General features: G+C 37.1%; 1 protein-coding gene across 3 annotated transcripts in view; it reads right to left on the reverse strand.

Moving 5' to 3' along the window:
* Window positions 1-564: 564 nt before the first annotated feature.
* The window catches only part of rngo (DNA damage inducible 1 homolog rngo), a 58170-nt gene continuing 30935 nt past the window's right edge, over window positions 565-27799 (reverse strand). The window contains exons 5-8 of one of the 3 annotated variants that reach the window (XM_081737339.1): window positions 26694-26892; window positions 22818-22865; window positions 4662-4783; window positions 565-840 (exon numbers count right to left, since the gene is read on the reverse strand). In XM_081737339.1, the coding sequence (XP_081593465.1) occupies window positions 760-840; window positions 4662-4783; window positions 22818-22865; window positions 26694-26892 (450 nt within the window). In that variant the 3' untranslated portion in view covers window positions 565-759. Of the gene's footprint in view, window positions 841-4661; window positions 4784-17119; window positions 17295-22817; window positions 22866-26693; window positions 26893-27799 lie in introns of those variants that run through there. The other 2 variants (XM_081737340.1, XR_014128125.1) reach the window with 2 other exon arrangements.

Genomic DNA, 27799 nt, shown 5'->3' on the forward strand with positions numbered 1-27799 from the left:
GTATGACCACAACGAAATTCTATAAACGGATTTTCCACTATTCCATCAGATGGAGCAGAGAGTCTCTGTAATACTTTTCGAGATTTTCCTATGTTGAATAATTTTTCTTCCAAAAAGCACCAATAAATCAGCGTTTGGAATTCAATTTTCTTCCATTGCATGTACTAAACACGCACCTATTTAATTTAGAACGCTATCAGCAACAATATAATAAACAAAAGACACTCGAAATTGTCACATTTTATTTACCGATGATGGTCAATCTCAACTGGAAAATGAAATTTATGATTGAAGTGCCATCTCACAAAAAAGTCTCAGACTTGTGAAACGCCCATCGTAAAGTTAGACCTTCCGATATTTCCAATCACAAAGTGACGAGGAGTTTGGTGGATTAGGAAAAGAAGAAAAGTGTATTTCCCCTGTGTATTATGATTTCATTGCAAGAGTGAGCCGGAAAATTTGTGTCGTTGTTTTTTATTACTGTGAAAAATTCATATTTAACAAAAAATGCAAATATACATACAAGCTAGTTGTATGTAAATACATGTGATTAAAATAAGCATATGCAGGTATATATTTATTACAAAATACATAATGCACATTTGAAAAAGTGTAAAAAAATATTCACAGAACTTCACAATGTATGCGTTAAGACTAAACTATCCGCTCACAGTACACATAAATAAACCTATGAATTATCAAATACATACAACAAGTTCATCCCAACGAGTAACAGTAGTCTACATGACTTTTTAATCATCAAAACTTAAGAGATTTGGCAAATAAAGCTGCGGTCGCCTGAGTTTTGTCTCCTTTGAACCTCCTAAGCTCAGCTATCACCTACAACACAGAACAAGAAATGCAAACAGTTAAGAACAAAATACAGTAATTAAAACACCATGTTTCAAAAACAATGACCTGATTTTGGACGGTACTCATTAAGGAACATGGGATGTGCCGGCAAGGAAATGAGTGGTTTGAATGGGCGTGGTCGTTACCGAAAATCGCCGTTAGATGTCAGTCAATGCATCTTCTCAGTTTGCAGTCAGTCAGAAGTAAGATGGCGTCCGCTCAACAGAAAGCGTTTTGTGTTGCAGTTTGCAAAGACTTCGGTCCAGCGTGCTTTTCGCCGCAGATTTGGCATTGGAGATATGTAGAAGATAGGGTGTTCATTCCCCCTTTACCTCGTGACATAGAAGTAGTGAAGAACAGAATAAGAACCGCCATAACGCTGTTCCGTAAACGCAGATACAAATTTAGCCATCGTCTAGATGTTGATCGTGCTGCTGCTGGTGGACACAAAAAAACACAGCTAAGACTTGAAGATTTTGTGAGTATTTTGCAATTCATTCCATTTTTGTAGTGTTTTTATAAACATATGGACGTTTAAAATCAGGTCATTCTTTTTGAAACACCCCGTATTATACAAAAATAATCATACGCAAGTAATGTTTCTGTTTTGCTTATAAGAAGTATGTGTATTACTGTTAGAAAAGACAAAGAATAATAAGATAATACGGCACTTAACGGTTATATATATATATATATATATATATATATATATATATATATATATATATATATATATATATATATATATATATATATATATATATATATATATATATATATACCATATAATATAGAAATAAATAATCTTTTTCAGTACAACAAAAATTCAATTTTCTCGAAAACTACGCATAAGAATTTATCCTAAAGCATTTCGTTTTGTTTAGTTCGACGTCATCGATCGATTGATATTTATTTTATCTTTCAACAATATTATAGAGGGTGAATTTTATAAAACTCACGGATTTCATTTGAGTCTGGAACTTCTAACTGAAGTCCGATTTTCATGCGGTTTGGCAAATGATCAAGGAAGGATGGGACATTTATGGAACTATGTTTACTGGTTTAAATTAATCCCAGGTAATATCGGCAACGCCTCAAGAAAAACAGCAAATATTCGTAAGTGTACCTTTCGATTGGAATAATGTTTTGCATTTTTGAAGCGGAATTGCAGAATACAAATTAAGTATTAGTGGTAACACCCATAAATCACATGTTGAATAGCTATAGCCGCTTTCTTGCGACAAACGACGAAGATATTTCTTGAGCAACCTAACGAGTCAATAACTAACATCTTCCACAACATCCGGCTGCGGGGTCTACTGCTTCCCTGTCTCACTCAGAAGTGACCCTCTTTCTTCCAATTTTTTCACTAGCGACAATATTGTGTTCCGTATGCGACAAATTTGTTTCTAAATACCTTTTTCGTAGCAACACCAGATTCCGTTTTCCAAATAATAGTAACAATAAACACAAGTTGCTCCAAAGAGCATAATAGTCTTACTGTATCCTGATCACGATTACATAATAGCACACGACAGTACAGCACAAGAATTCCCAATATAACAGCCCAGTTTCCTGTTGACCTTGGCGAGGCACCGCACTGCACCTCACTCCAGTTGTAAGGTACACTGGTGAATATTTGTTGTTTTTCTTGAGGCATAGCCGATATTACCCGGAATGAATTTAAATCGGTAAATATAGTCCCATAAATCTCCCATCCTTTCTTTAGAAATCCTAGGTCCAAATGAAATCCATGGATTTTTAAAAAAATCACCCCGTAGTTAAAATGAAAGTTTGACAGTTTATTTCATTAATCATACTACGAACTGTCGTGTTCTTAAGAGTCATAAGGAAGAGCTCGATGACAGTAGACTTCAGGATCAGTTTCAGGTTAATAGGAGGTTTGATTATCGTGCAGTATCAATTTTCGGATTTACCAAAAAAAAAAAAAAAAAAAAAATCCAATTTTCTTAAACTATGCATGAGGATTTAAGCCATCCATATCCATCGACACCCACGGATAACATTCTTTATACACAAGACATTTCTTAACCAGGAAACAAGTCGTAATTCGTCAACTTTGTTAAGTTGAAGAAATAAAGCTGTAAAACTGAAAAATAGGGAATATATCGTCAATTAGGCTGAAGAAGTACACCAGGTCATCGGCCTGGAACAGAAGATTCGTGAACCGACCAGTAAGTGAACACACAGAGTCTTGTTGTATATGTGACCATAAACGTCAATATCATCTATAGCGATTCTTACGACTCGGGTGAATACAAGTTTGCGTTGGCTAAGTAATGATGATAGGATCTGACAAATTTGAATCAAATCTATCATTATTTTCTGACAATTTCTCAGTTCTAAGCACTTAAATATGTATCGTGAAGAATACACCTCAGGATCAAGTTGGAATACCAGCTGATCTAATATTTACAGTTTTATTTCTCATACTAAGATTTTGATCTCAAGTATTTAAAGTAATTTATTTTAATATCTAAGATTCCAATTGTGTGTGCCTTACACCCCTCAATGAATGGAGATTTTATATACCAAAATTTGAATTACGAACGATCACGTTCCAATATGATACTGTTATAATTTTGCAGATACTATCTTGTCCTCTTTCTAAATATTGATGTTCACCATTGTTTTTAAGCAGTTAAGTAAAATTTAAACGAAATGCAGTGTGCATTGCAAATCGACAACACTTTCGTTAATTAGTTATACAATAGAACCCAAAAGCAAAAAAATCACTGATAAATTTTCCTTTGGACATTAATTTGTAAATTAACTGAAATTTTTATGTAAATTCAAGAGAAAAAAAAATAAGATTGTTACTTGTAAAATTAAATTTTAAACTATTTGGATCGAAACTTTGTGTTTTAAGAGCCTGACACACTAAAAATAATACAAAATATACCATTTTCTTTTGCTTGGTTTTCTTAAGTGAAAGGAGATATTGAATTCCAACTTACCACAATCATACGTAATGTTATTCTACAACAGAAAGTATGAACCTGAAGAATTTTTAGTGTTAATAGTTGTATTTAGTTTGTAATACACAAAATAGTTTTAACATACAATTATTAAAATTAAATAATAACGTTATTTAAAAAGTAGTTCACAGGATTCCAAAACAACTTGATACGTAATCAAATGTAGTTGAGTTCGTTCCTCTAGTTGCTTCTTTAACTTAGATTTTGGGGAAAATGTTATTCTGGATAGCAACACCGAAAATTCTTCAAGTTCATATTTTCTGTTGTGGAATAACACTATCTATGATTGTAGTAAGTTGCATTTCATTATCTCCTTTCACTTGTAAAAATCAAGCGAAAAAAAATCGTATTATTTTTTGTATGTGAGGCTCTTAATTTATACAAGAATCTTTATTAGACTCTACTTTTGACTGACTGTGACTAGAAATTAAGACATATTGGGCCTTATGCAGAGACGTTTTGACGCGTGATTAGTGCCATACTAAAGAGTTCGACTAGCATATGTTTCCTGCAGTAGTCATGACACTAATCATACGCGCCTTTGGCGTGGGAGACCCGGGTTCGATTCCCGGCGGGAGCTCATGTGGTTCGGATTCCACGTTAATCAGTAGGTCCACGTCTCATATAGCCTCGCTGCTGAACGGGACGCTAAACTAAAATCAACTCAACACTAGTCATACGTCAAAATGACTCTGCATAAGGCGGATTACATTCGTTTTAAAAAATTATCCAATCAACCGAATATTACTTGTAGTGGCTGAAAGGAAATACTTTCTTTTCTTTACCAACCAAAGTATCAATAAAAATTACCTGTTCTCTAGTAAATCCAAGACTAACAAGTTCTTTAACATCAGATTCTGTGAATTTATCAGTCGGTAAAACAGTAACTGCTGGATCACTCCTTGGTTTAACTGAACGGGATGAAGAGGGTCCTGTAATCACAGAAACATTATATTTGTTACTCAATTCTTTTCTCAGAAGCTGGTAGTGTACACAATTTACTTGTACCTAATCAAACCTTCCACATTCCTGTTACTTCATATTTACAAGATGCTACCTTAAAGCCGGAACACCATTATTAGGTACTATTTCCTGCATTTCTTTTGAACCAGTAGGCCAAGCTACTTACTACCAAGTGGATGTAGTTATTGTTAGTAGGCACTTTTTTTTTATTGTTGTATATCCTTTATATTGCGATTTTCTATGATCGATGTGAGAGACAAATAGTTCTGTTCCAACTTGGGAAATCTGAGAATACACATCAAATTTTACAAATGAGCAGTTAGGGACAATGTTTTTGGTCAGACAGATTTATCAAGATTTTAAGCGCTTTCAACATGACCGAATCTCGGTTGATGATGATTTTAAAGAAATTATCGCTGTGTGGATGGCATAATTTGAAATGATTGTTGACAGTCCATCCTCGACACCTTACAATACAATTACTATGGCACGTGGAAGAGGGGTTTCCACGACGAGGAATTAGATTTCTGGGCTTTCAGCATCTAAGGCCATGTTAGCCCGTCACTAGGATTAGGATTAGGAATTATATTTCTGCGCTTTATTCATCTAAAGCCATATTAGCCTGTCACTAGGATTAGGATTAGGAATTAGATTTCTGGGCTTTCGGCATCTAAGGCCATGTTAGCCCGTCACTAGGATTAGGATTAGGAATGAGATTTCTGGGCTTTCGGCATCTATGGCCATGTTAGCCCGTCACTAGGATTAGGATTAGGAATTAGATTTCTGGGCTTTCGGCATCTAAGGCCATATTAGCCTGTCACGTATGAAAGATGACGTCCCTCGGCGATCACTCTATCCGAGGAACTCAAGGAAGGAAACGGCTTGGGACCTGTATGTTATGTACCATCCTGACATTTGCCTGGTGTGAATGAGGAAAACCCACGAAATTCTCACTCAGAATGGCTGACCTGAAAAAGCTTTTTTTTAATACTTTTTCGACCGGGTGCACCCACTGGGAATCGGACCTGGAAACGCTCGTTTTCTCCGAAGAACCTAACATGGAAAGCATCGCAGGTTGGAAAACAGCTTCAGGGACTTCAACACAAGCATAAAAATGACCTAGACTTTATTTCTAAATTGCCACTGTGATGGAAATTGGTTTATGAATATGAACTTCGATATGGAAAAGGGTGTTCAATACAAATTAGCACTCCTCTTTCACGACTCACAATAGTATGAGGGGCATACGAAAGTCGTGAGCAACATGTTTTCACAACCGTAATCTTTAGTTGTAAGTGAAATCAAATATATCACCTCAATCTACAGACTTCTTTCTTTCTTTCTTTCCAGAAGTTGACGCTGTTTGTTGCTAGCACGTGACCACAGGCAGGATTTCCAAAATGGTGGGCAGCGACATTCCGTTTCGACAGCGTGCTGTGATTGAATTCCTTGTTAAAGAGAACCAATCTGCTTCTGAAGTTCATCATAAACTGTAGTGTGCTTATGGACATGTGTGTATGGGTGCCAGCAGTGTTAAAAGGTGAGTGAAACATTTTAAGGATCGAAACACGAGTATCAAAGATGAGCCTCGCAGCGGACGCCCTCAAACTGCCTCCACGGAATGCAACAAGGTAAGAGTAGATGAGCTGATTAGGATAGATAGGCGTATCACTGTAAATGAAACCGCTGCAAAACTTGGTTTTGGACATAATGCGGTACAAGAAATGATTTACAGTTTAAGTTATCGGAAGGTTTGTGCTCGCTGGGTCCTACGTTTATTAACCGAGGACCACAAACGTCGGAGACGAACCATTGTCCAAACGCTCCTTGAGAGACCTCGACAGGAAGGTGTTGACTTTTTGACGAGTTTTGTAACTGGAGATGAAAGCTGGTTCCATCATTATGAACCTGAAACTAAACGACAGAGTATGGAATGGCATCACTTGAATTTGCCACTGAAGAAGAAAGTGAAGACAATGCAATCGGTAGGGAAAGTTATGGGGAGCGTCTTTTGGAATGCACAGGGTTGCATTCTGGTTTACTTTCTTGAGCCTGGACAAACTATAAATTCTGCCCGTTACATCCAGACACCTTTGAAGTTCTGTCGTGCCTTGCGTGATAAACGTCTGGAAAGAATCTTCAATAGCATAATGCGCGTTCGCATACTGCACGTGCCACTATGCAGCAGATCAGGAGATTTTGGTGGGAAATACTTCCACATCCTCCCTAGAGCCCCGACATGGCACCCTCCGACTACCATCTTTTCGGTTTTGTGGAGGAACAGATGCAAGGGCATGACTACGAAACACTGGAGGATACTCGGCAAGCAGTGCGTCAGTGTCTACGGGCAGCTGGAACGGAATTCTATCTCAAGGGTATTTTCAAACTTGCAGAACGATGGGAAAAATGTAAAAAGGAGACTGTGAAAAAGTGAAAAAAAAAAGATTGACATATTTGTAGATCCTGTAGATTGAGATGATAAATTTGGTTTCACTTACAAATAAACATTACGGTTGTGAAAAAATGTTGCTCACGACTTCCATTATGCCCCTTGTGACGCTAACTCTCTGCGTGAGAATGAAGTATATCTTTACATGGGAAACCTGTTTTGCATCCACAACGTACTCAACTAAGCTGTAGAAATTGGTTGACTGGAGTATGGCATCCCTTTTGAGCCCCGGAAACTATATGAGGTGTGAATCTACAGTTTAAATGTACATCGTCGTCTCCATATCCCCATAACCGTCCAGTGCTCTCATTTTTATTTTTTTTTAAATGAAGTTCAGGCTTACTTTCTTAGTATAGATACTTATTACGAGTTAAAACTTCATGTATTTGGAATACAATACAGAAGCAAACAATAATTATAAATCAATGAAATCTTTAATACCTCAGTATTCTGAGTATAATCAATATCATAATTGGCCTTTCTCTTTGATTATCTACAACCAAGAAAACTAACTTATTCCGGTAGTAAGAGTTTATTTATTTATTTGTTCTTTTACTTTTAAAGGTTAAGTTTTACGACCTTTAGATGCTCCTCAAACTGCTTCATTTCTAAAGATTTTTTTTTTTTTTTTTTTTTAGCTTTTTTCTTATCATTTCCTTTTTGTATCGGTTTTGATCCTTTGAAATATTCTACATATCTTCTGCGAGCATCTTTAAAAAAAAAAAAAAATATTATTATCCTGGACCGGTAAAATACAGCAGATTTCCCAAACTTCAAGAATATTCTGAAGAATTTTTTCTGACTTTCGAGGACAGTGTGAATGCTGTCATCTTTTTCTTTCAACTCACATTGGTATTTAAATACGAGTAAGAAATCGCAACAACGTTAACAACTACAAAATCTGGTAATCTTTGGGTTGGTTTTAACCGAACGTGGCAGTAAAATTCTGTTCTGAACGACTTTGTGACTCCTTCGCAACCAGTTATTACCCAGATGGGGTTAACTGCTGTATCGCCGAATCAATTTTAGAAAAATTACCAGATGAATTGGAGAATATATTTTGGTTTGTGAGGAAGACTGAGTGAAAGTCAATGAGGGAAACAGCTAGTTGAAGTTAAGAAAATACTTGTTGTTGTTAGTTATTTTTGATGCTGTAAGCGGTGCTATATATGGAGGGGGAAGGGGCTATTTTGCGGAGAGATACACTTGTTATGATTTATGGGAAAGATGGTGTGGAAATGATGTATAAATGACAGATTACAGATTGTGTTATATCTTGTTTGAGTTTTATCGAGTTATACAAAAATAAGGAGTGTCAGTTGTTGAAATTATGTGAAACGCATGGTCTACTAAACAGGCGAACAGTTTATCGTAAGTGTGGAAACGAATTGAAACTACAGCAAAGAATAGGAACTTCTAACCAAACCTAATCGAATCCAACCTTATTTAGTACGTTTTGGTATTTTCTTGGATGGCATTTAGTATCTCCTTCAAAGCCCTGCAACACACAAACCATGCGTTTTATGACATATAAAGTGTTTTTTCACTATCACTGTTTATGCGTATACCACCTACGCTGACGCGTCTCATCCCTACGGACACACCCCCTTCTAAACTCTCGGGCCCACTTTCTGCGCTCCTGCTCTGACTCGGTCAGATAGCATTCATGCTTTTTAGTGGCCACCTAGCACAAGTTGGTTCGTGTTTTATGCACTAGATTTTATGCCATACGTCCACACTTTATTTCGAACAATAATCATTACCACGAGAGACAGGGTCACAACCTATATTTTGGAGGAGAAACTAAATAATATTAATTTTTTTCGATTTTTGTGTAGTCTAGCAATACAGCAGTAATGCCCCCAGATGGGTAGATGGCGGGAAGATGTACAACTTGTAACGCTGTTGCGGTAACGTAAGAACTCCATGCGTAATCAACAGTAAGATGGGGAGTGCTTATTCAGTTCTATAGTAGACAGTATATCTATTTGAGAGTATGGTGTTTCTTTATTTATAAATACTAAATAACATAAATAGCAGAATATAACATAATATCACATACTAATAGATAAATATAAGTTATCAGATCTTAGATAATAAAAAGTAACAAATAAATGAAAGAAATACTCAGTTTCTACAATGTGATCATATATGGAGTGAAAAAAATCTACTCGAAACAAAGCATATTACGCCAATGAAATAAATAGCACTAGCAACCAAACTACGTTAAACAATTTAAAAATAATTCTATATTACATTATTCTATATTGCCTCCATTACTAACTTCAAGAACTTTGCATAATTTTTCACGTTAACTCAACAACAGCACTACTTTTACAGAGCAATTTCAAAGTACATTAACAACTCAAAGAATATGCACCGTGAAGTCAATCATCATATAATATATATAATATCCCATGTGATGTTGTAAACAAACAATTCCAATCACCACGTGGTTCGGCAAGAAGACTTCACACTTGAGGGACCTACAATCACTTGCAGACGACGGCTTCTAGCCCCTCCCACGGAGCAGAAGACGACATCGGAGCAGCAGCGCCACCGCCACCCAAGGAACCCTATAAATTGGATGGACGAAGGCAACTCGATACCAGTTTTCTGGTGACCCTCCTCTAGTCTGCTACGGGACTTTAGGAGTAACCTAACCCCAGGCCTCTAGTATGCTACGGGACTACGCCTATCCTATCTTCTGGCTTAGTCTGCTACGGGGCTCAGTCTGGGAATCCTAACCTCAGCCGCTTAGCCTGCTACGGGGCTCTGTTGGACACTTAACCCGCCTTTGCTTGCTACGGAGCATTGGTACCTTAATTCCCCTCTGCTTAGCCTGCTACGGGGTTGTGTAGAGATCCTGTCAGCGACCTTACGGTCAAAAGACAACCTATAACTAACCCTGTATATTAGAGAAATTATTAGTGTAGTATTTTGTACAAATACTTTTATAGTGAAGAAGTTTTATAATAAAACTGGTAATGGGAGATCAATTCCAGACACTCTTTTTATTAACGCTCTACCTATACCTATACGGGACAAAATTTTACATGGTAGAGGCTTTGACCGGCTCAGTATCGATCTGAATACTCCCCTACCGGACAGTATTTTTATTAACTTGACAGTGAACTCTTTTTTAAGGTATGTGATTTTCTTAAGTGTACAATTAGTGAAATTAGTAACTTGGACTTGACTTTATTTTAGTGCATGCCTCATACTAGAACAGGAAAGAAGACTTTTCCGGAGGACGGTGCAAATATGGAGTAGAATTCGCGCCCTTCTTTTAATATACCACACCTCACTAAATATTCGGGACACGTTACGGAAGACCCCGATAGATTCTTTATGCTTTTCGACCATCTTGCGTTATTGCATTCTTTGATTATTGAATTCTACGTATACCTATATGGGACAAAGTTTTACAATATATATATATATATTCCAGATAAAGTCATTCCTAGTCGGAAGCCACTGGGTACAAATCCTGTGGCTGGTCATCCTGTTTTGGTTTATAATTGCAACACTCGATCATCCAAAGATACAGGGTGTAAATAACTTTCCTTGAGTAATCAACCTAGTGAAAGGTGAAAACCGTTAATCTTTCTTTCGGGTGTTGAAATAGTTCTCATTACCAAGACAGTGTGCTGAAACTGAGGGAGTTTATCCATGAACATATATTGCAATGATTTAAGATTTGTCGCTAAGAAAGCTTCGATTTACTTTTGATATAAATCTTGTTTAACAAGCCTTCAAAAAATCAAACGGAGTATATTCGAACCTCCTATTCCTGAAACATTATCAAAGTAAACATACACAAAACGAAACAGTGACTTATTAAGGGTAGTTTCGATTTTAGAGAAAACAAGCGAGTTTCGTGTGACAATATGGAACTATGATAGACTTCCAAATTATGCAAATTCAATCCTCAAACTTGACGTAGTACATCTGTAACTTCTAGTTACAATGAAAGAATAAGATTAAAGACAGAACCTGTTCCTCGGTCGCTGAATCCATGTTAAAAAGATATTACTCGCTATTTCTTACCCCTTGGAGTGCTAATTCCGTATTTTTATGGAGTAGCTGATCTTTTACACACTGCGTTCCGTATTTTTACGTGATGTGATTTAACATGTATTTCAATGATGATGTTCCTTTATTATACGGAGTTAGCAGTTTTGAAATATTCCTTGGACTTCGTAGTTCGGAATTTCGCCAATAGATGGCGTGAAGATCCTAATTAATACACTGTTACCACCAGGGGCTTATTGTTTGACCGTCGAAATGGCGAGAAAGAGCCTGTTGGACGATTCAATACGCTTCAGATTAGACGCGGAATTGGGCGAGTGATGGTAATTTGTTTGAAGAAGAGTTATTGGACGATTGTGAGAATGATCCAGACTATGTAGCAACAGAAATATCAGATATGTGATGTAAATAACCTTGAGATAATAATTCTCTTATTCGCATTCACTTTTCTTGTACTACGTGTAAATATTATTTCTCGTTTGTAATGGTTTTGTGGTTGGAATACAGAATGTTATATATACGAATAAAGAACAAGCTCGAAACTTTCAAACGGTGCATGTTGTATTATTTTAGCTTTTCTACATTTTGAGATATAAATTTTTCAAAGGTTCCAAAAAAGCCAGTATTTTTGGCGAAGCCCGTACTTCCGAGCCCAGCACACAAACTGTTAAAATTTAAAACCGGAAGTGCTAATTAATGTCTATCACTTCCAGCTGCGATAGCGGAATACAATCAGAGATGAAGCCTATTCTTGCAGTCGTTAATCGAAAACTACTTGTTCCTATTTATTTCCATTTTATCCATTATGCGATCAATGTTGTAGTGGAAATCGTAGATCTGCTCTTCTTCCGGTTTGAACGGGTAGATAGAAGCCAAGACAAAACTCATCCTTGCAAGATGAACCTTTGTCGCAAAACCACTTTTTGATATCTCATACCACTTTGGAACTATGAAAATATGAACAAAAACCGAAAGTATTACTAAATTTCAACCACTTCTGGTTATTGGTATAGTATTGCAGATGATGATGGTATGTTCATTTGAAACGTTGAATCAACTGGAAAAAACACTGCTTATCGCTATTTTAATATCGTTCTTGATTTACCGCGACAAACACTGAAACCGGAAATGCGAGATTTCTACCACTTCTGCTTTGAACACAGGGTTAACGAAAGAGATGAAACCTATTCTTGGGACGTTCAACCGATCGCAAAAAAAAAAAAAAAAAAAAAAAAAAAAAAAAAAAAAAAAAAAAAAAAACAAAAAACCACGCTTTTCGATATCTCTTTCCGTTTTTGCTCTGTCACCTGTTGACAGACAGGCAGAGGACATAGCCGCTCTATAAGATTTCGGATACTTATGCATAGCAGAGTTTGGAGGTCTTCTAAAAACTGTGAGATACAGTGTTGATAGATATTTAAAAATAAACTTTTACAAATTTTGTACCTTTCCGATCAATTTTCTCCTCTGATGATTCTTCCCGCAGTAGTCCTCACCCGGAGATCAGAAAGGGAGACTATTTTACCCCCGGAATGTGTTACCACATCATTATATTTATTTATAATGAGGAAGAACCATCATTATATTTATTTATTCTCCTGCTTCGTCCTTCCTGGGAAAAACATAACGTCGTAGTATTCCCATTTCTTTCCACATCTCCATGCCGTTGACCACCTATTGGTTCATCCGGCTTTCCCCTCCTAAGGACAAGAAGGATCTCTAACCTCCACCCCCTCACCTGCCTTCCAAGAAGGCCGTTGGCACTTGATAGAGACTGACTCCATATCCCGTGAGTCGGTCCGTCCCTACCTACGTTAGCCGCCTAAGACGTTGCCCGCTTTCTCCCGCGAGACGGCGAAGGTTGGGATTTTCCCTTGAGACCCGAAGACATTCCTTGTACTTTAATCATTTCCAGTACTTTTAGTCAATAAAATCATCCAATACAGTTTTTACTCACGAATCCTTGTTTAAAAGACTTCCTAGAGATTCTAATTAGTTCCATTGTCTAAGTAACAGAATGCAAAATGATATGATAGCTATTAGTTTCATATTGCACGAAGCAGAGTTCGGTTTCAAATACCGAACAGCTGGACAGTCAGATACGGAAGCTGAATGGAAAAAGTTTTCGATGTAGGAAGCGAAAAAGACACAATAAGATGCAATTGACTAGTTAAAGAAATTGGTGTTCATTTCTTAAACAAACGGAAGAAGTACATATAGTGCTTATTAATTTAAAGATGCTTTTGATCGAGTAACCTGAGAAATTCTCACTAGAGGGCTACAGAAAGGAGGGATGGATAGGAGAAGTCTGAATATCATTGTAGGAAGTTGTATATGAGTTAACAAACGCTCATAGAAGAAGAAATAAGTTCAGAAGTAATTGACAAACTGGATGTTGAATCTTATCAAATTTCTTGAATATATAGTTATATTTGTATGAACTGAAACACAATTAAAGTGAGAAAGAGCACATGTGTATACCCAGCACCTACGGTTCAGTGCGATAGTAGTACCGCGAAAACATTTATGCAGCACTCACTCAGTATAGTGTGTGCAGGCGTCAATATGCATCGTCGATGTTAAAGGACGCAATATAAACAAACAATTGCTTTCAAATGGAGTTTCATGGCTACCCTACGAGAAAGCGGTTTCTCGTATAGCGAAGTTCGTGCGTTTACACGAATATACGCCACAATAATAGTGTGCATCTGAAACAATGGGTAGAACAGAACCATACACAACTGTGGTCCGCGTAATGTGACTACATCACAAGATGACAGACATCTCATGGACATACTGGGCCGTACAGCGGCATCCACATCGTTAAATGGACACTGGAACACGGCAAAGGATATAGAATTGGTTGAGTTACTTGTGTTAAGGTTCAACCGCGTCTGCAGAATAATGGCCTGGTAGTACGCATGCCTTTGCGTCGGCTTCTACTGACCCACAATGACAAATTCCTCCGGGAAAATTAGAACACGAACAACGTCGAGTGGCAGACGATCATGTTTCCGGACGAGTCCTGCTTCAACCTATCATACAGTGATGGTTGCATAAGAGGAAGAGACTATCGTAGTAAGCGCATATTGTCAGGTTTAATTGTCTGGGACACGCATCCTCTGCTACTACACACTAAGGGCAACCTCACCACTGCTTGCTACATCAGGGAAGCTTTAGAAGTATAAGTCATATCTTATAATCATGTTACTCCTAACCACAGCTCAGCAGGACAAATGTGTAGATACATGTATCCCGGATTGTACAAGTCTTTTTACTTGTTGCTTCCCAGTTGGTCAGCAAATTATTCGTCATAGTCCTCTAGCAGTGCCGATGTCTTGCGGACTCGTTTGCAAACATTGTGGTACGTGCTTCCTCAGGATTACATCCAACGCTTGTTTGTTTTAATGGCACGACATATAGAAGCTCTAATTACACACATGGAAACTTTACGCCATTCTGAATTTGTACTAATATAGTCATAGTCATGTGCTGAATCTGTGGTATATATGTAACTGCACTTACACACGTCTTTCTTGATATTGCTCATGCATCTAGAAGAAAAACTGACTAGGGAAGATGCTGTTTCGGTAGGAGGTAGAACGATTAAGCATAATGGTTCTACAAATGATATGGCTCTCGAAGAGGATTGGAATGGATTTCAGTTTAACATTCCTTTTAGTACCGAGGCTATATGGACGTGGACCTACAGCATAATGTGGGATCCGAACCAAATGAGATCCCTCTGGAAATCTAACCCAGGTCTCCCGCGCCAAAGATGCGTACACTAACTATATGGCCATGAGGGAACTCTCTGAAAGAGAATTTCTAAACCAAATATTAACCAATATTAGAAACTAAAAGAAAAAAGAAATAAATGAAAGAAAAGCAATAGCGTAAATGAAATGATTAATGAAATATTTAACGTTCCACGCTTGTGCCCTTTAGGTTAAGGGAGAAGCATGAATAATGAAAGTGAATGATTATGAAAGAAAAAATTAAATCTTTGAGTTTAACGTCCCACGGTTATGCCGGTTAGGCTAAAGGAGACGGTGATGATGAGTAATGAATGAAATGGTGGAACCCGTTATTAATTTTTTACAATAAACGATTTGTTTTGCTCACCGAGTAGCCTACTAAAGCACAGCTTATACAATGGAAAATATGGGGTAAGAATATGATCATTACGGAAAACGATTACAACATTCGAAATGTGGGTATGAAGAATACCTGAGAAATAAGTGGGACGGAAAATTAATAAACAACTAAGTGTTAACGAAAGGAAGGAGCAATATCATAAATAATTAGAGAAAAGAAACGAAGCTGGTTACAGAACAGTTAAGAAAAAAAAAAAAAAACTTATGAGGCACGTGACGGAAATACAGTGGAAGGAAAACAAGCGAGGGAAAGGAAAAGACTTCATCTCATGTTATTAAAGCAGGTAACACCTGAATCGTAACGAAAAGGTTACCTAAGACCGAAGTTCATGGAAATTTCTCAATTTGCGGAAAAATGTCATTTACCAATAATAGCGCAATGCTTACGATGATGATAATAACTATAGTTTTTAACTTTGTTTTCTGTACTGTCACTTTTTAAAAAAACAATTTCTTAATTTCTTAAACCTTTTCTTATGCGTTAAGAGTTCCAAAATTAGGTTCCACCTCTGCCCTTACTACTTTATTTGGTACTGGAAGAGAGAGATTCCACTAATTTAGAAGTCCTCCGTGACTTCACAAGGTGAAACGAAACTCACTTGGATTCAAATTTTAAGTTTTGAATGAATTCTTATCTTGCCTGGTATATACAGTATATAATATTTCACGCATATTACGAAACACAACGTTAATATAAATAGCTGAGATTTTTCAAAATCCTCAAATCAAATTAAGTAAAATTTTAGGTTTAACGTACCGAGGCTATTCCTTATAGTCTAATGGAGACAAAGAATTAACACTCCAAATTTTAACGATGATGGCAGAGTTTGTGGAATGAGACGAAAGAACTCCCACAAAATTCATGGAATGACATATTATCCACGAACATACGATCTATGATTTAGGATCGAAGCACGCCCAACCCACAGCAGAGATGATTGCCCTATCCCTTATCTAGCCTGGCTCCCTTTTTGAAGGCTTGATAGACAAGATTTTTTATCATTGCTATAAATGACTTTCTCGCGTAATAGCTTTCAGATGAATGATACTTTTGAACATTATATGTCTCCATCAACCTTTTTCGGACAATTTCTTCCCACCTACTCTCTCTCTCTCTCTCTCTCTCTCTCACACACACACACACACACACACACAAAAAAGGCAAATAATAGCATCACATTGGCTATAATTTTAAAAAAATGAAATATTTAGTTTTACGTCCCACGATTATGCCGGTTAAGATAAAAGGAGACTGTGATTATGAGAAAATGAAATGGTGGAATGAAGAAAGTGGGAGGAAACGGAAGAACCCCGAGTAAAACCCACGAGTACGGTGTTTGTCCACCACGAAGTCCAACACGGCGCAAGCTGCGATCGAACCAGGGACCCCAAGCACCGGAGGTGAACGCTCTACCACTGAGCCACCGCGCCCCTTGGCTATAATTCAAACGGTTAATAAATAAATTTTGTAGTTGCTAAATTTAGAAATGAAAATATCAGACAGTAAAGATTCTCCGTCTATTTTGTACCTGTGATTCTAGATTTCATTACTTCCTACGATCACGGACTTTTAATTACTTAAAGCAAACGATGAAATAAATACTCAAGAAACAAGCGCTACTGCTTTACAACAGCAACTAATAGGAAAAGTCTCTATTATACGTCACCTTGAAAATTTGTAGAGAAAGTAGCATTGAAGATGAAGGACAAACACATACACACAGAAACAAAGACAAAACATTAACAAACAACTTAAAAAAGAAACAAACACATGAGATTATTATTATTAAAATCTCGATCTTCTTATAGTTTTTCTCGCACTGATACCTCTTCGCTGTTTGACTGCAAATACACAAAAGTGACTTTATTTAGTCTATAATATTTTTAATTATATTCAAATTTTTTTTGAGTATTACTAAGTCCATCGATATACGATACAGAAAACAAACAAACAAAGGTTTTATAATTACATGGGCGCATGGGGAGATATTCAAAATTAACAAAAAAATGGCTACTTACCAATGACTCCTCCCTTGAAAAATTTAAAGATTTTGATGTTTCGGAACTCTCAGCTGATTCCTTCCTCAGTGGCAAGGTAAAAAGGATTAAAACGGAAAGGAGATAGGAGGAGTAAAACCAGGAATACATACCACTATATAAAATTAACGTACAAAAAAGATCCTTAGATGAACAGAACAGAGTGAAAAAAGAATGAACTGAAAAAAAGAACGTGGTGTCTATGTTAGGCCACTATTGCCAGATCCAAAGTATGCATCAAAGGTAGGTACCCAAGTTCGATCAATGTTGCCAGTATCAAGGTTCAATGCAGGTTTGTATTTATGAATAAAGAACGATTCTTTGATTTCCCGTTTTTTTTTTTATTTTATTTTTTTTTTTTTTATTTTGCTGAACCTATTACCTTAACCTGGGGGGAATACTTGAAGCAGATAAATAAAAAAGCTATTTTGCATATCTGCTTCAAGTATTCCCCCCAAAAGTTTACAAAAACATCTCACTGGATTTAAAAACTATTTTGTCGATCCATTAAATAAGGCAGGTATTTATCGCGTCCATTGCGAATATGATTCCTCATACATTGGCCAAACTAAACGTAATATTAACATGCGTATGAAGGAACATGTTAGACAATCAAAAAAGTCACAAGAAGAAGGCATGTCGGGTTTAGCGCTTCATCTAAAACAACATTCACATAATATAAAACAGGTTAAGGTAATAGGTTCATCAAAATCAAAAAAACAACGAGAAATTAACCCTTAACGAGTTTTCGTAACCATTTGGTTACACATTTTTTGATCTTGCCTATTGCGTTTGAAGACTATTATTTTTAGGTATTTTTCCTTGTGGTTATTTGTGTACATCCTTTCCGCGATCCTGAGAAGCTATTGCTTCCTGGTGACAACTCTGGTAAATTTTACGCGGAAGGTAGTCTGTTGATATATTGTTTTGCAAGCAGTGCCGGAAACAGACAGAAAAGATAGTGAACCGTTAAGAGTTAAAGAATCGTTCTTTATTCATAAATACAAACCTGCATTGAACCTTGATACTGGCAACATTGATCGAACTTGGGTACCTACCTTTGATGCATACTTTGGATCTGGCAATAGTGGCCTAACATAGACACCACGTTCTTTTTTTCAGTTCATTCTTTTTTCACTCTGCTCTGTTCATCTAAGGATCTTTTTTGTACGTTAATTTTATATAGTGGTATGTATTCCTGGTTTTACTCCTTTTATCTCCTTTCCGTTTTAATCCTTTTTACCTTGCCACTGAGGAAGGAATCAGCTGAGAGTTCCGAAACGTCAAAATCTTTAAATTTTTCAAGGGAGGAGTCATTGGTAAGTAGTAATTTTTTTTTTTTTTTTTTTTTTTGTTAATAAACAAAGGTTTTATTTCCTCTATATCCAACAACTTACTTTGTGTTGTCAAGTTAATTTATATTTAATATAAAGGAATGGCATAAATATTTATATAATGAATTAAGAATGTACCAATTTATCTTTTCAATTTCTTATGTCGGTAGATTCAAAATGGATGAGTCAGTTTGAACTGCTATCTGTAATTTCAAGGCCACTTGATTCAGTAATAAAACGCCCTACCTTAGAGCACAGACTAGCGTGTTCGAACCATAGTTACTTTACATTATCATTTCAGTTTTTTTTCCCTCCCCAGAGGTACCATGTAACATTAATTCATACGCTTACTAAAAATACAATATTATCAGAGAACAAAGATTATTTTGAGACAACTGTACAAGAATGTCCTACCAAAGAGAATAGTCTAAAATTTCTGTTGAACTCGGGTACGAGGACTCTCTCTCTTACAGAGACACTATACCTATTATCATCATCATTGGTAATTTGCTATTATTGACAGGACATTAGCCAGAAATTAAGAACACTTCATGAACTACGAATCTGAGTTAATTTCTTCTTCTTGACGTGGCAATTACCCGTTTTAATAGCATCCATCAATTCTACCTTTTCTTCGCTTCCTTTTTTCCTTCCATCGTATTAAGGTGTGTGTGTGGGGGGGGGGGGGGAGGGTACGAATACTAAGAGCGCTCAGCCCTGCTGGTTCGATTTCAGGCCATGTGAGTTGCAATGAACAACATCGAGTCCTACTAACCAGACGAAATACTCGATTATATATCATTCCAGTTTTGTATTGATGAATTCAATGATACACAAAGAATGAAAAATGTATATTAGCATACGGAGTGTATATTTTATCATCTATAATATACAACTGAATCAACAAAAGGGTTCTGTAATGTAGACACTGGATTGAAATGAAAGGAAATCTTTTTAAGTTTTACGTCCCACAGTTATGCCGGTTAGGCTAAAGGAGACGGTGATGATGAGAGATGGGTGAAATGAAGAAAGTGGGAGGAAGCGGGAAAACCCCGAGAAAACCCACGAGCACGGAGTTTGTCCACCACAAAGTCCACACGGCGGGAGCTGGGATCGAACCAAGGACCCCAAGCACCGGAGGTGAACGCTCTACCACTGAGCCACCGGTAGACACTGGATTGAAAAAATGAAATGAAATCTTTGAGTTATACGTCCCACGGTTATGCCGGTTAAACTAAAGGAGACGGTGATGATGAGTAATGAATGAAATGGTGGAATGAAGAAAGTGGGAGGAAACGAGAGAACCCCGAGAAAACCCACGCACACGGTGTTTGTCCACCACAAAGTTCACTTGGCGGGGGCTGGGATCGAACCCGGGACCCCTAGCACCAGAGGTGAACGCTCTACCACTGAGCCACCGCGGCCCCCTTAGACACTGGATTGTTTAAGCGCAAGTTCATGTGATACCAGAGGTTGGGCACAGACTTCCAAGAGTGACCGGATGTATGGCTGTTTAGGAAGCGGACTGGGTGGTGTAGCGGTTAGTGGATCGGTTAAGCCGGAATCCGTGGGTTTTCTAATAGTTCCTCCCACATTTAATTCCACCAATCCTTTTATCCTTCTATAATCATTCATTTCCATTTAAAATCAGTTTTCTTTAGCCTAAATGGCATAACCGTGGAACATTAACCCTAGGAACACCATGGTTACATGGAACACCAACGGGGGGGGGGGGACGACTGAGGCCCACAGCATAGAAGTAATTATTTCTCACGGAAAATAATGTATCTTGTCTGATACGAACTTGAGATGTCTAAGACATCATATGTTTTTATTATCTATTATTACTAGGTTACTAAGTACAGTGTTGCCAACTGTGTGTGTGTGTAATTGTTTAAGTCACCATTTTTTTTATTTATGTTAATAAACTATTTTTTATTTATGTCAGTATCTGATCTATATATTTTATTTGTTTGTGTAGAAATACTATCAAACAGATCAATAGCAACTTAGTACAGTGTAGCATGTGTACTGAGGCGGCTTCTAAAAGCATTTTGATGATGATGCAGTAAAGTGGGGTAGAATGGGGAAGAGTGGTATATACTTTAGTATTCCAATGAATTCAGGATTAATCTTTTATAATTCCATCCCGGTTATCCTTGTATTGGCGAAATTCTTTCAAATTTTGTTTCCGCCAAAAGTGTGCGCGGGACGTTCATTGGACACTATAGGGAATGTCAACAGAGAAGCAGTGTTGCCAACACAACACAAGTTACAATTTTTCTAGTAGCACAACGTCAGATTTTTGTACCTATGGAATGAACATGTAAAACGTAAGCAAACAATGTACGACTTGTCTGTCAGTTTTGTAAACTAACACCACTACAACATCATGAATATTACAAGGGATTCATTGCAAGAAACGTACCACTGCTTCCATTTGTTCCACTTGCATTATCAAATAAAATGTTCAAATCACTGTCTTTTGCATCAAAATCTGACAGGGTTATTTCCGCCTTGCTATATTCGACCTCACTACCTTCTACGTCAGATTCATTTAAAAGTTCTTAAGGTTCTTTCTCAATTGAACTTTGGCGAAGAGCACGATTTGCCATTGTTCCAGTTCCTACATACAGTCACAGTCACAGAATAACAAACTGACAATTGCCTATGAAATATGCGTCTTCAGTCATGTTGCAGGCTGCTGCTTATAGATTCTATGATTAAAAATACGTGATAACGCCAGAGGTGCAGCAGCATAGTTCTTTCCAACCAGTATTGAAACTTGATTCTCTCTCTTTATATATATATATATATATATATATATATATATATATATATATATATATATGTGTGTGTGTGTGTGTGTGTGTATGATTATAATATAAAGTGACATATTTAGGTGTTAGCAGTTTTAAAGAATACACTAACAGAAAATAAAATATGTAGGTGCCCCCCCCCCAAAAAAAAAAATCAGAAAAAGTGTATATACTAAATTTTTATAACACTGCACCAGAATAATAGCTCAGAGTGCCCCTGCATGTTGTAATACCAAATTTGTTAAAAATAAATAAATAAATAAATAGCCAAAACACTAGAATATAACAGTTAGCGTATGTGGTAAATAGCCCCTTGGTACTACCAAGGGAGAGGGGGAGCTCTTCAATTTTTTTATGCAAGTAGAAATGTTACAAAATGTAGCAAAAATAATTTGTGGGCCTCCGAGTTCCCCCCCCCCCCCCGGTGTTCCAAAGGTTAAATTAAACATTTCATTCATTTTGCTTCCTCCATACATTCTATCACGTCCTTCAGGATATAGTATTTCTGAAACAGTGTAACAAATAGGTTCTCTTCTAATTTTAATTAGTTCAATAATGTTTTTCACCCCCTCTGCGGTTCCCTAACAATTTTCTCTATTCCTCTCTACTTGTCGAAAGCCTCTAATCGTTTTTTTTTCTTCTTCTTTCTTAATCTTTTATTAAATTATATTAATGCGTAAAATTTCAATGAAAACTTTAAGCGACAGCACAATAATCTACCTTAAAATATAGTTGGTGATCGGTAGAGGAAATATGGTGTTAATTACATTAATATAGCCACAACATCGACATGTAAGTTATTCTGTAACGACGATAATGAAAGACCCAACATAAAAATGAAACGATTTCTAGAATTGTTGTGTTAACTAGAAATCAATTTTGGAATTAGTACCTGTAGTTATGAAACCAAGCTACTAGTAACAGCATCATGTCCTTCTTTAGGAAACTAAAAACATTATTTTATCACAATTAACTTCTAAATACGCTAGCGTGCAAAAACGGCGTCTTTAATATAGAACATTCGACCTGCTGCTTATTGTTTCTGAGGTTAGTATTATTGATCTGATGGCACAATTCGACTTCTAGCTGTGATCTTTACTAAATTTGTTAAACATGTTACTTCGAACTATTAACTGTTCCTACACATGCTTCACTATCACTGCGCAAACCGATACCTGTATCGCCTGCTGCGCTGCAAGTATTTTCACCTGATGAAGATGCCGCTAGAAATAAAAATAGTTAACTTCTCATTATACAGAGCCTGCCAGAAAAATACATACACTGTTTGAGAAAAAAAAAAAAAAAAAAAAAAAACAACTATACATCATATTTCTTAATTACAGTTAATTATTGTTCAAACATGTGTTACAAACCTTCAAGTAAGCATATGTTTACATTAGATGTTCAAAATGTTAGCCGTTGTTTGGGACGTTCGAGAACCTTCGCCAAAAGATTACAGAGGCATGTGCATCGGTCTCTATTGATACATTGACCACTGTAGGTGCAGCGACCGCTCGTCGTTCCATGCGCCTCAAACTTGTCAACAATGCGTTTGATTGTTAGGCGGGTTGGTGGTTCAGTACCAAACTCCCCTCTCCACTGACCCTGCACTTCGATGGCATTCCCAAACCTGATAAAATACTTCAAAGCGTACTTACACTGCTCGAATGTCAAGCGTGCTCTTGTCAATTTCTTATCTCACTAACCGTGCTGACAGTACCGACATCTGTTGAGCGAAAAACCGTACTACAACGTACTTAAATTTCACAACAACTGTCAATGCCAGTATCCTGATACAGGATTACAAAGAGTGTATACGTTTTTCTGGCGAACTGCGATTAGAGTCAAAATACATAACAAGTATATGAACAGAGAAGATAATCTGGTACAGAAATACTGTACTATAAATGTCATTCAAGGTTATGTGTTACATCTTAGCTATAGATATTTCGAAATTATACTGTATTCACTGTTCAAGCATCATTTATCTTCACGAAGAGCTTTGAAAATAATAATTTACTTTTATGACGGTAAGTTTACCAAGAATTCCAAAATGAAAATATATTTTAAACTTGACTTACCACATTAGAAAACATATTAACTAAACAAAATTATATTACAGTTGACTCCGAGCATCCGGCTCGCGACAACCCGGCACAGTTTTCTTTTATCGTAATTAAATGAGGAAGGCAAGGTATTGCATTGGCAAACATTGCCAAGGCATTGGAAGCGGGATGTCTGCTATAATCCTCCTACGTGCCGTGTGCAAAATACAAGTTGTGACACGAGAAGAGCAGCGTTGTGCTCCTTGTTCATTGTTTCGTCAGTGTGTAACGGTCCTCAATACAGTACTGTATTTGTAAATAGTTCTTGGGGTATGCTTAATGAGTTCATAGAACTCCGGCCTATCCGATTTTTTTTTTTTTTTTTTTTTTATTTATTCGGCGTGCCCCTTTTCCTATATTAGGCCGGATTCTCGCAAGTCTACTGTATTATTATTCGCCCATGCAGGTAGGCCTATTCAGGAAAGAAAAATTTATGTTTTACAGGATACAACATGAAATCGCTGACTCGAATACATGCTTGACATACCAAAAGGTTATATCAAGAAAAGTAAAAGCATCTATCACTTATCTCTCTGCTCCAAAAGAAGACCAAATTTCAATTACAACGCGAGTTTTCACCTTTTAATTTGAAAACTGAAATGAAATCTTTGAGTTTTACGTCCCGCGGTTATGCCAGTTAGGCTAAAAGAGACGGTGAAGATGAGAAATGAATGAAGAAAATGGGAGGAAACGGGAGAACCCAGAGAAAACCCAAAAGCACGGTGTTTGTCCACCACAAAGTCCACACGGCGCGAGCTGGGATCGAACTAGGGACCCCAAGCACCGGAGGTGAACGCTCTACCACTGAGCCACCGCGTCTCCAAATTGAAAACTGATTTTTTATTAAAGGGGAAGACCTTTGCTTTTATCATTGAAAAATTATCTTCACACCATATAATGATATTATTGTTCCCGCATTTTAATTTCCCCTTCACCTAACAGGAAGAAATGTTATCCGAAACTATTGTACCATATGAATGACAAATTTTCTTCATTATGACGGTTGATTGTAAGTCAATATCATTGAAAAATTATACAAGATTTTATAGATTCAGTTACGTTAATTATCTTCCAAGTTCTAAATGTTTGAGAACGTTTGATGCAAGATAGACATAAACGAATCGGCAATCTTTATATGTATATTTTTTTTTAAAAAAAAGTAGTTTTTAAAATCTTACAGATGTTTATACAACTTATTTGTCTCCAGGAAAGACGGAGGCGAGTGTGCCAGTTAGGTATGTCCTAACACAGGATGAAACTTCTTATCTGTAATGAAAGGTTATTATATGATAGTCATATTTGCCGCCGCCAAACGACCAAGCCGTAATAGAATACCACTTCTTGTGAAATCAGCGACGTCAAGCAGTGCCGAGTCCGGTATGGGTCACCTATCGTACTCACCGGATAGTATTGGTATTGCGGGGTCCAGCCAATGTCGTGAGGATAATTGAGGAGCTATCAGTACCCGGAAGAAAGAAGTAACGAACTCCGATCTAGAAAGCCAGCATTAACGACGAAGGAGAGACGAGATATGTCGGCCATACATTATCCTAAAGGCATTAAGTACCACAAGCCGGCTGGTAGACCTGGCTCCCCTAAGGATTACTGCGCCAGGGGTTTAGTTAGTTTTAGTCGTATTTGTAAATAACTGTCAGAGGTGATGAGGTGATTTTGAGTTTTATATAGCCCCATTCAGCAGCGAGGCTATATGAGACGTGGACTTACTGATTAACGTGGAATCCGAACCACATGAGCTCCCGCCGGGAATCGAGCCCGGCGAGTACGCTAACCGCTTAGCCACGAAGGAGCTCAAATAACTGTCAGAGTCTACAATCTTTCTTATTTATATGACTCAATAGTTTCTGGGAACAATGTGTTTGTGGGAAGAGAATTAATCTTGTTAAAATCAGTTTTTTTTTTAAAGGAAATGTTAGGCTTTCACTTATGAAGCTAGTGCTCCAACCCCAATTCCTTTGGATCATGATTTGTACACAGTCCGTACCTTCAGAATGAATCAGGCTTTCGAATGATACTATACACAAGGTTCAGAGTCTATTAATTCGAGAAAATATTCGTACATTTACCTAAACAGGATATTTTCTTTCTTAAAATTTGGTGCCACTGTCGATGTTGTACTGTCAAACACCTATCTGAAACGTATCCAGAGAATTACATGTTCTAGGCTACGCTTAACAAGTTTTATTGACGTACGGTTAGTACGTATGAAGATATAGATTTTAGAACCAAGAAGTGAATTTCTGTAGAAAATATGACGTTTTAACAGGGGAGAAGAATTGGAAGGGAATAGAGAGGGAAGATACGTTTTCTTCTGTATTTGGAAAAGCCCGTAGCCTTAAGTGTAGTAAGGATTGCATAACACGTAATTACAATGTAACTGCCAGTCAAATGAAAGGACGCATTTCTGACCATACCACAAACCACCACCTGGCATAACAGCCCATTTGAGGGCCTGAGCTGCTCAAACGCCATCTGTCAGCAAGCGGCTGAACTACGTCCAGCGTAGCGACGAGCTGTGTCGCCCTGCCATTAGCGCGTATCGGGAGCTTTTAAACCTATTCACGTGGCTACCCAGTTGGCCTCACGACGCTGGGTGGACGCCGAAAATTGGGAAGCACCGGCCGGGAATCGAACCCGGGACCACCATGTGGACGTGAATCCAACGCTCCAACCACTAGACTACGGTGTCCCCTATTTCTGACCATACGCTGTTGATACATTTTTTAAAAGGATTAAAACACGGGAATAACAAAAAGATCACAAGATATGAAAGTATGATTTTCAACAATTTGTGAAACAAACACTGAGGAATTTAAATAAAGAAAGAAAGGCGATAGCTCTCACTGAAAATAATAAAAAATTGGTTTAATTTTTGGCAGCTGAGGTGATTGATAAATTAATTACTTAATTGACGTAAAGAATTGTTACCTCCGGACTCCCTGGCACTCTGTTCCAACGCCTGAGCTAGTTCCCTATCTTCCGCTTCCCGCCTGGACTCTCCTAGGATCTCTTCCTCATTCTTTCCTGTGAGACGAGCACACTCCGGGAGCTCTCGTTCACTTAAAAACCTAGTTTCTGTACCTGTCGTTCCAATGTGGAGGATGTTACGCTTCAAATCTATGATGCACTGAAACAGAATAATCAACATATTATATATATATATATCTATAACAGTCACCACAACATAACACAATCTATTGGCAATAATTTAAATACATCACATACACTAATAAAATAACACACATTTTCACAGTATTTTACATAGGTGTAAGGAAATTGTTTCTCTCATACAATGACTTTTTTTGGTTACACACACACAATTAACTGGAACTATCATCACAGATATTATACAATTCATCACATAAACACGTAACTTTCACTGAGTAACATTACACGATCACGAATGCTACACCTAAGTTTTAACATTGCCTTATACAGGTATCTTACGTTTTTCACTATACACTATGAATTCACCAACCACACACAACACAACACATTACAAAAATAAAACAGAAACAATATTCAAATCATATTTTTAAGAAACTTGGTCTCTGTGGCCTAATCTACATACTTTTCCAGAACGTCCAGAATATTAAGGGTATTGGATGATAGGCCATGCTACAAAATCGGTAGCGTTTCCAATATAGAAGTCCTGTGTAAAGATCTTTCAATAACCCATAATCAAATTCCCTGACTTTCCGTGTTATTTTTCCAGACTATATAATTCTTTAACCTTCCTGACCATTAGACATCCAGCCATTAAACATTTTGTTGTACATCTAAATACGAAGACTAGTGTACACGATAGGAATTAAAGCCGGTTACAAGTTAAAAGTGTTATCGTAAGTGACTTTTGCATAAATTTCTCTGCATTATTAATTTATGCAAAGGACGCTCAAGGTAAGTTTTTTCTAACTAAATTATATGCGTCCGATAAGTTTTTTTCTTTCTTTCTTTCTTTCTTTCTTTCAAACAGCTAGATACATTAACATTCTGATTTATTTATTCAACCTTGAAATTCCCATCCGTTCGCA

Source organism: Thermobia domestica, chromosome 13 (genome assembly GCF_964235325.1).
Source record: "Thermobia domestica chromosome 13, izTheDome1.hap1.1, whole genome shotgun sequence".
NCBI lineage: Eukaryota > Metazoa > Arthropoda > Insecta > Zygentoma > Lepismatidae > Thermobia > Thermobia domestica.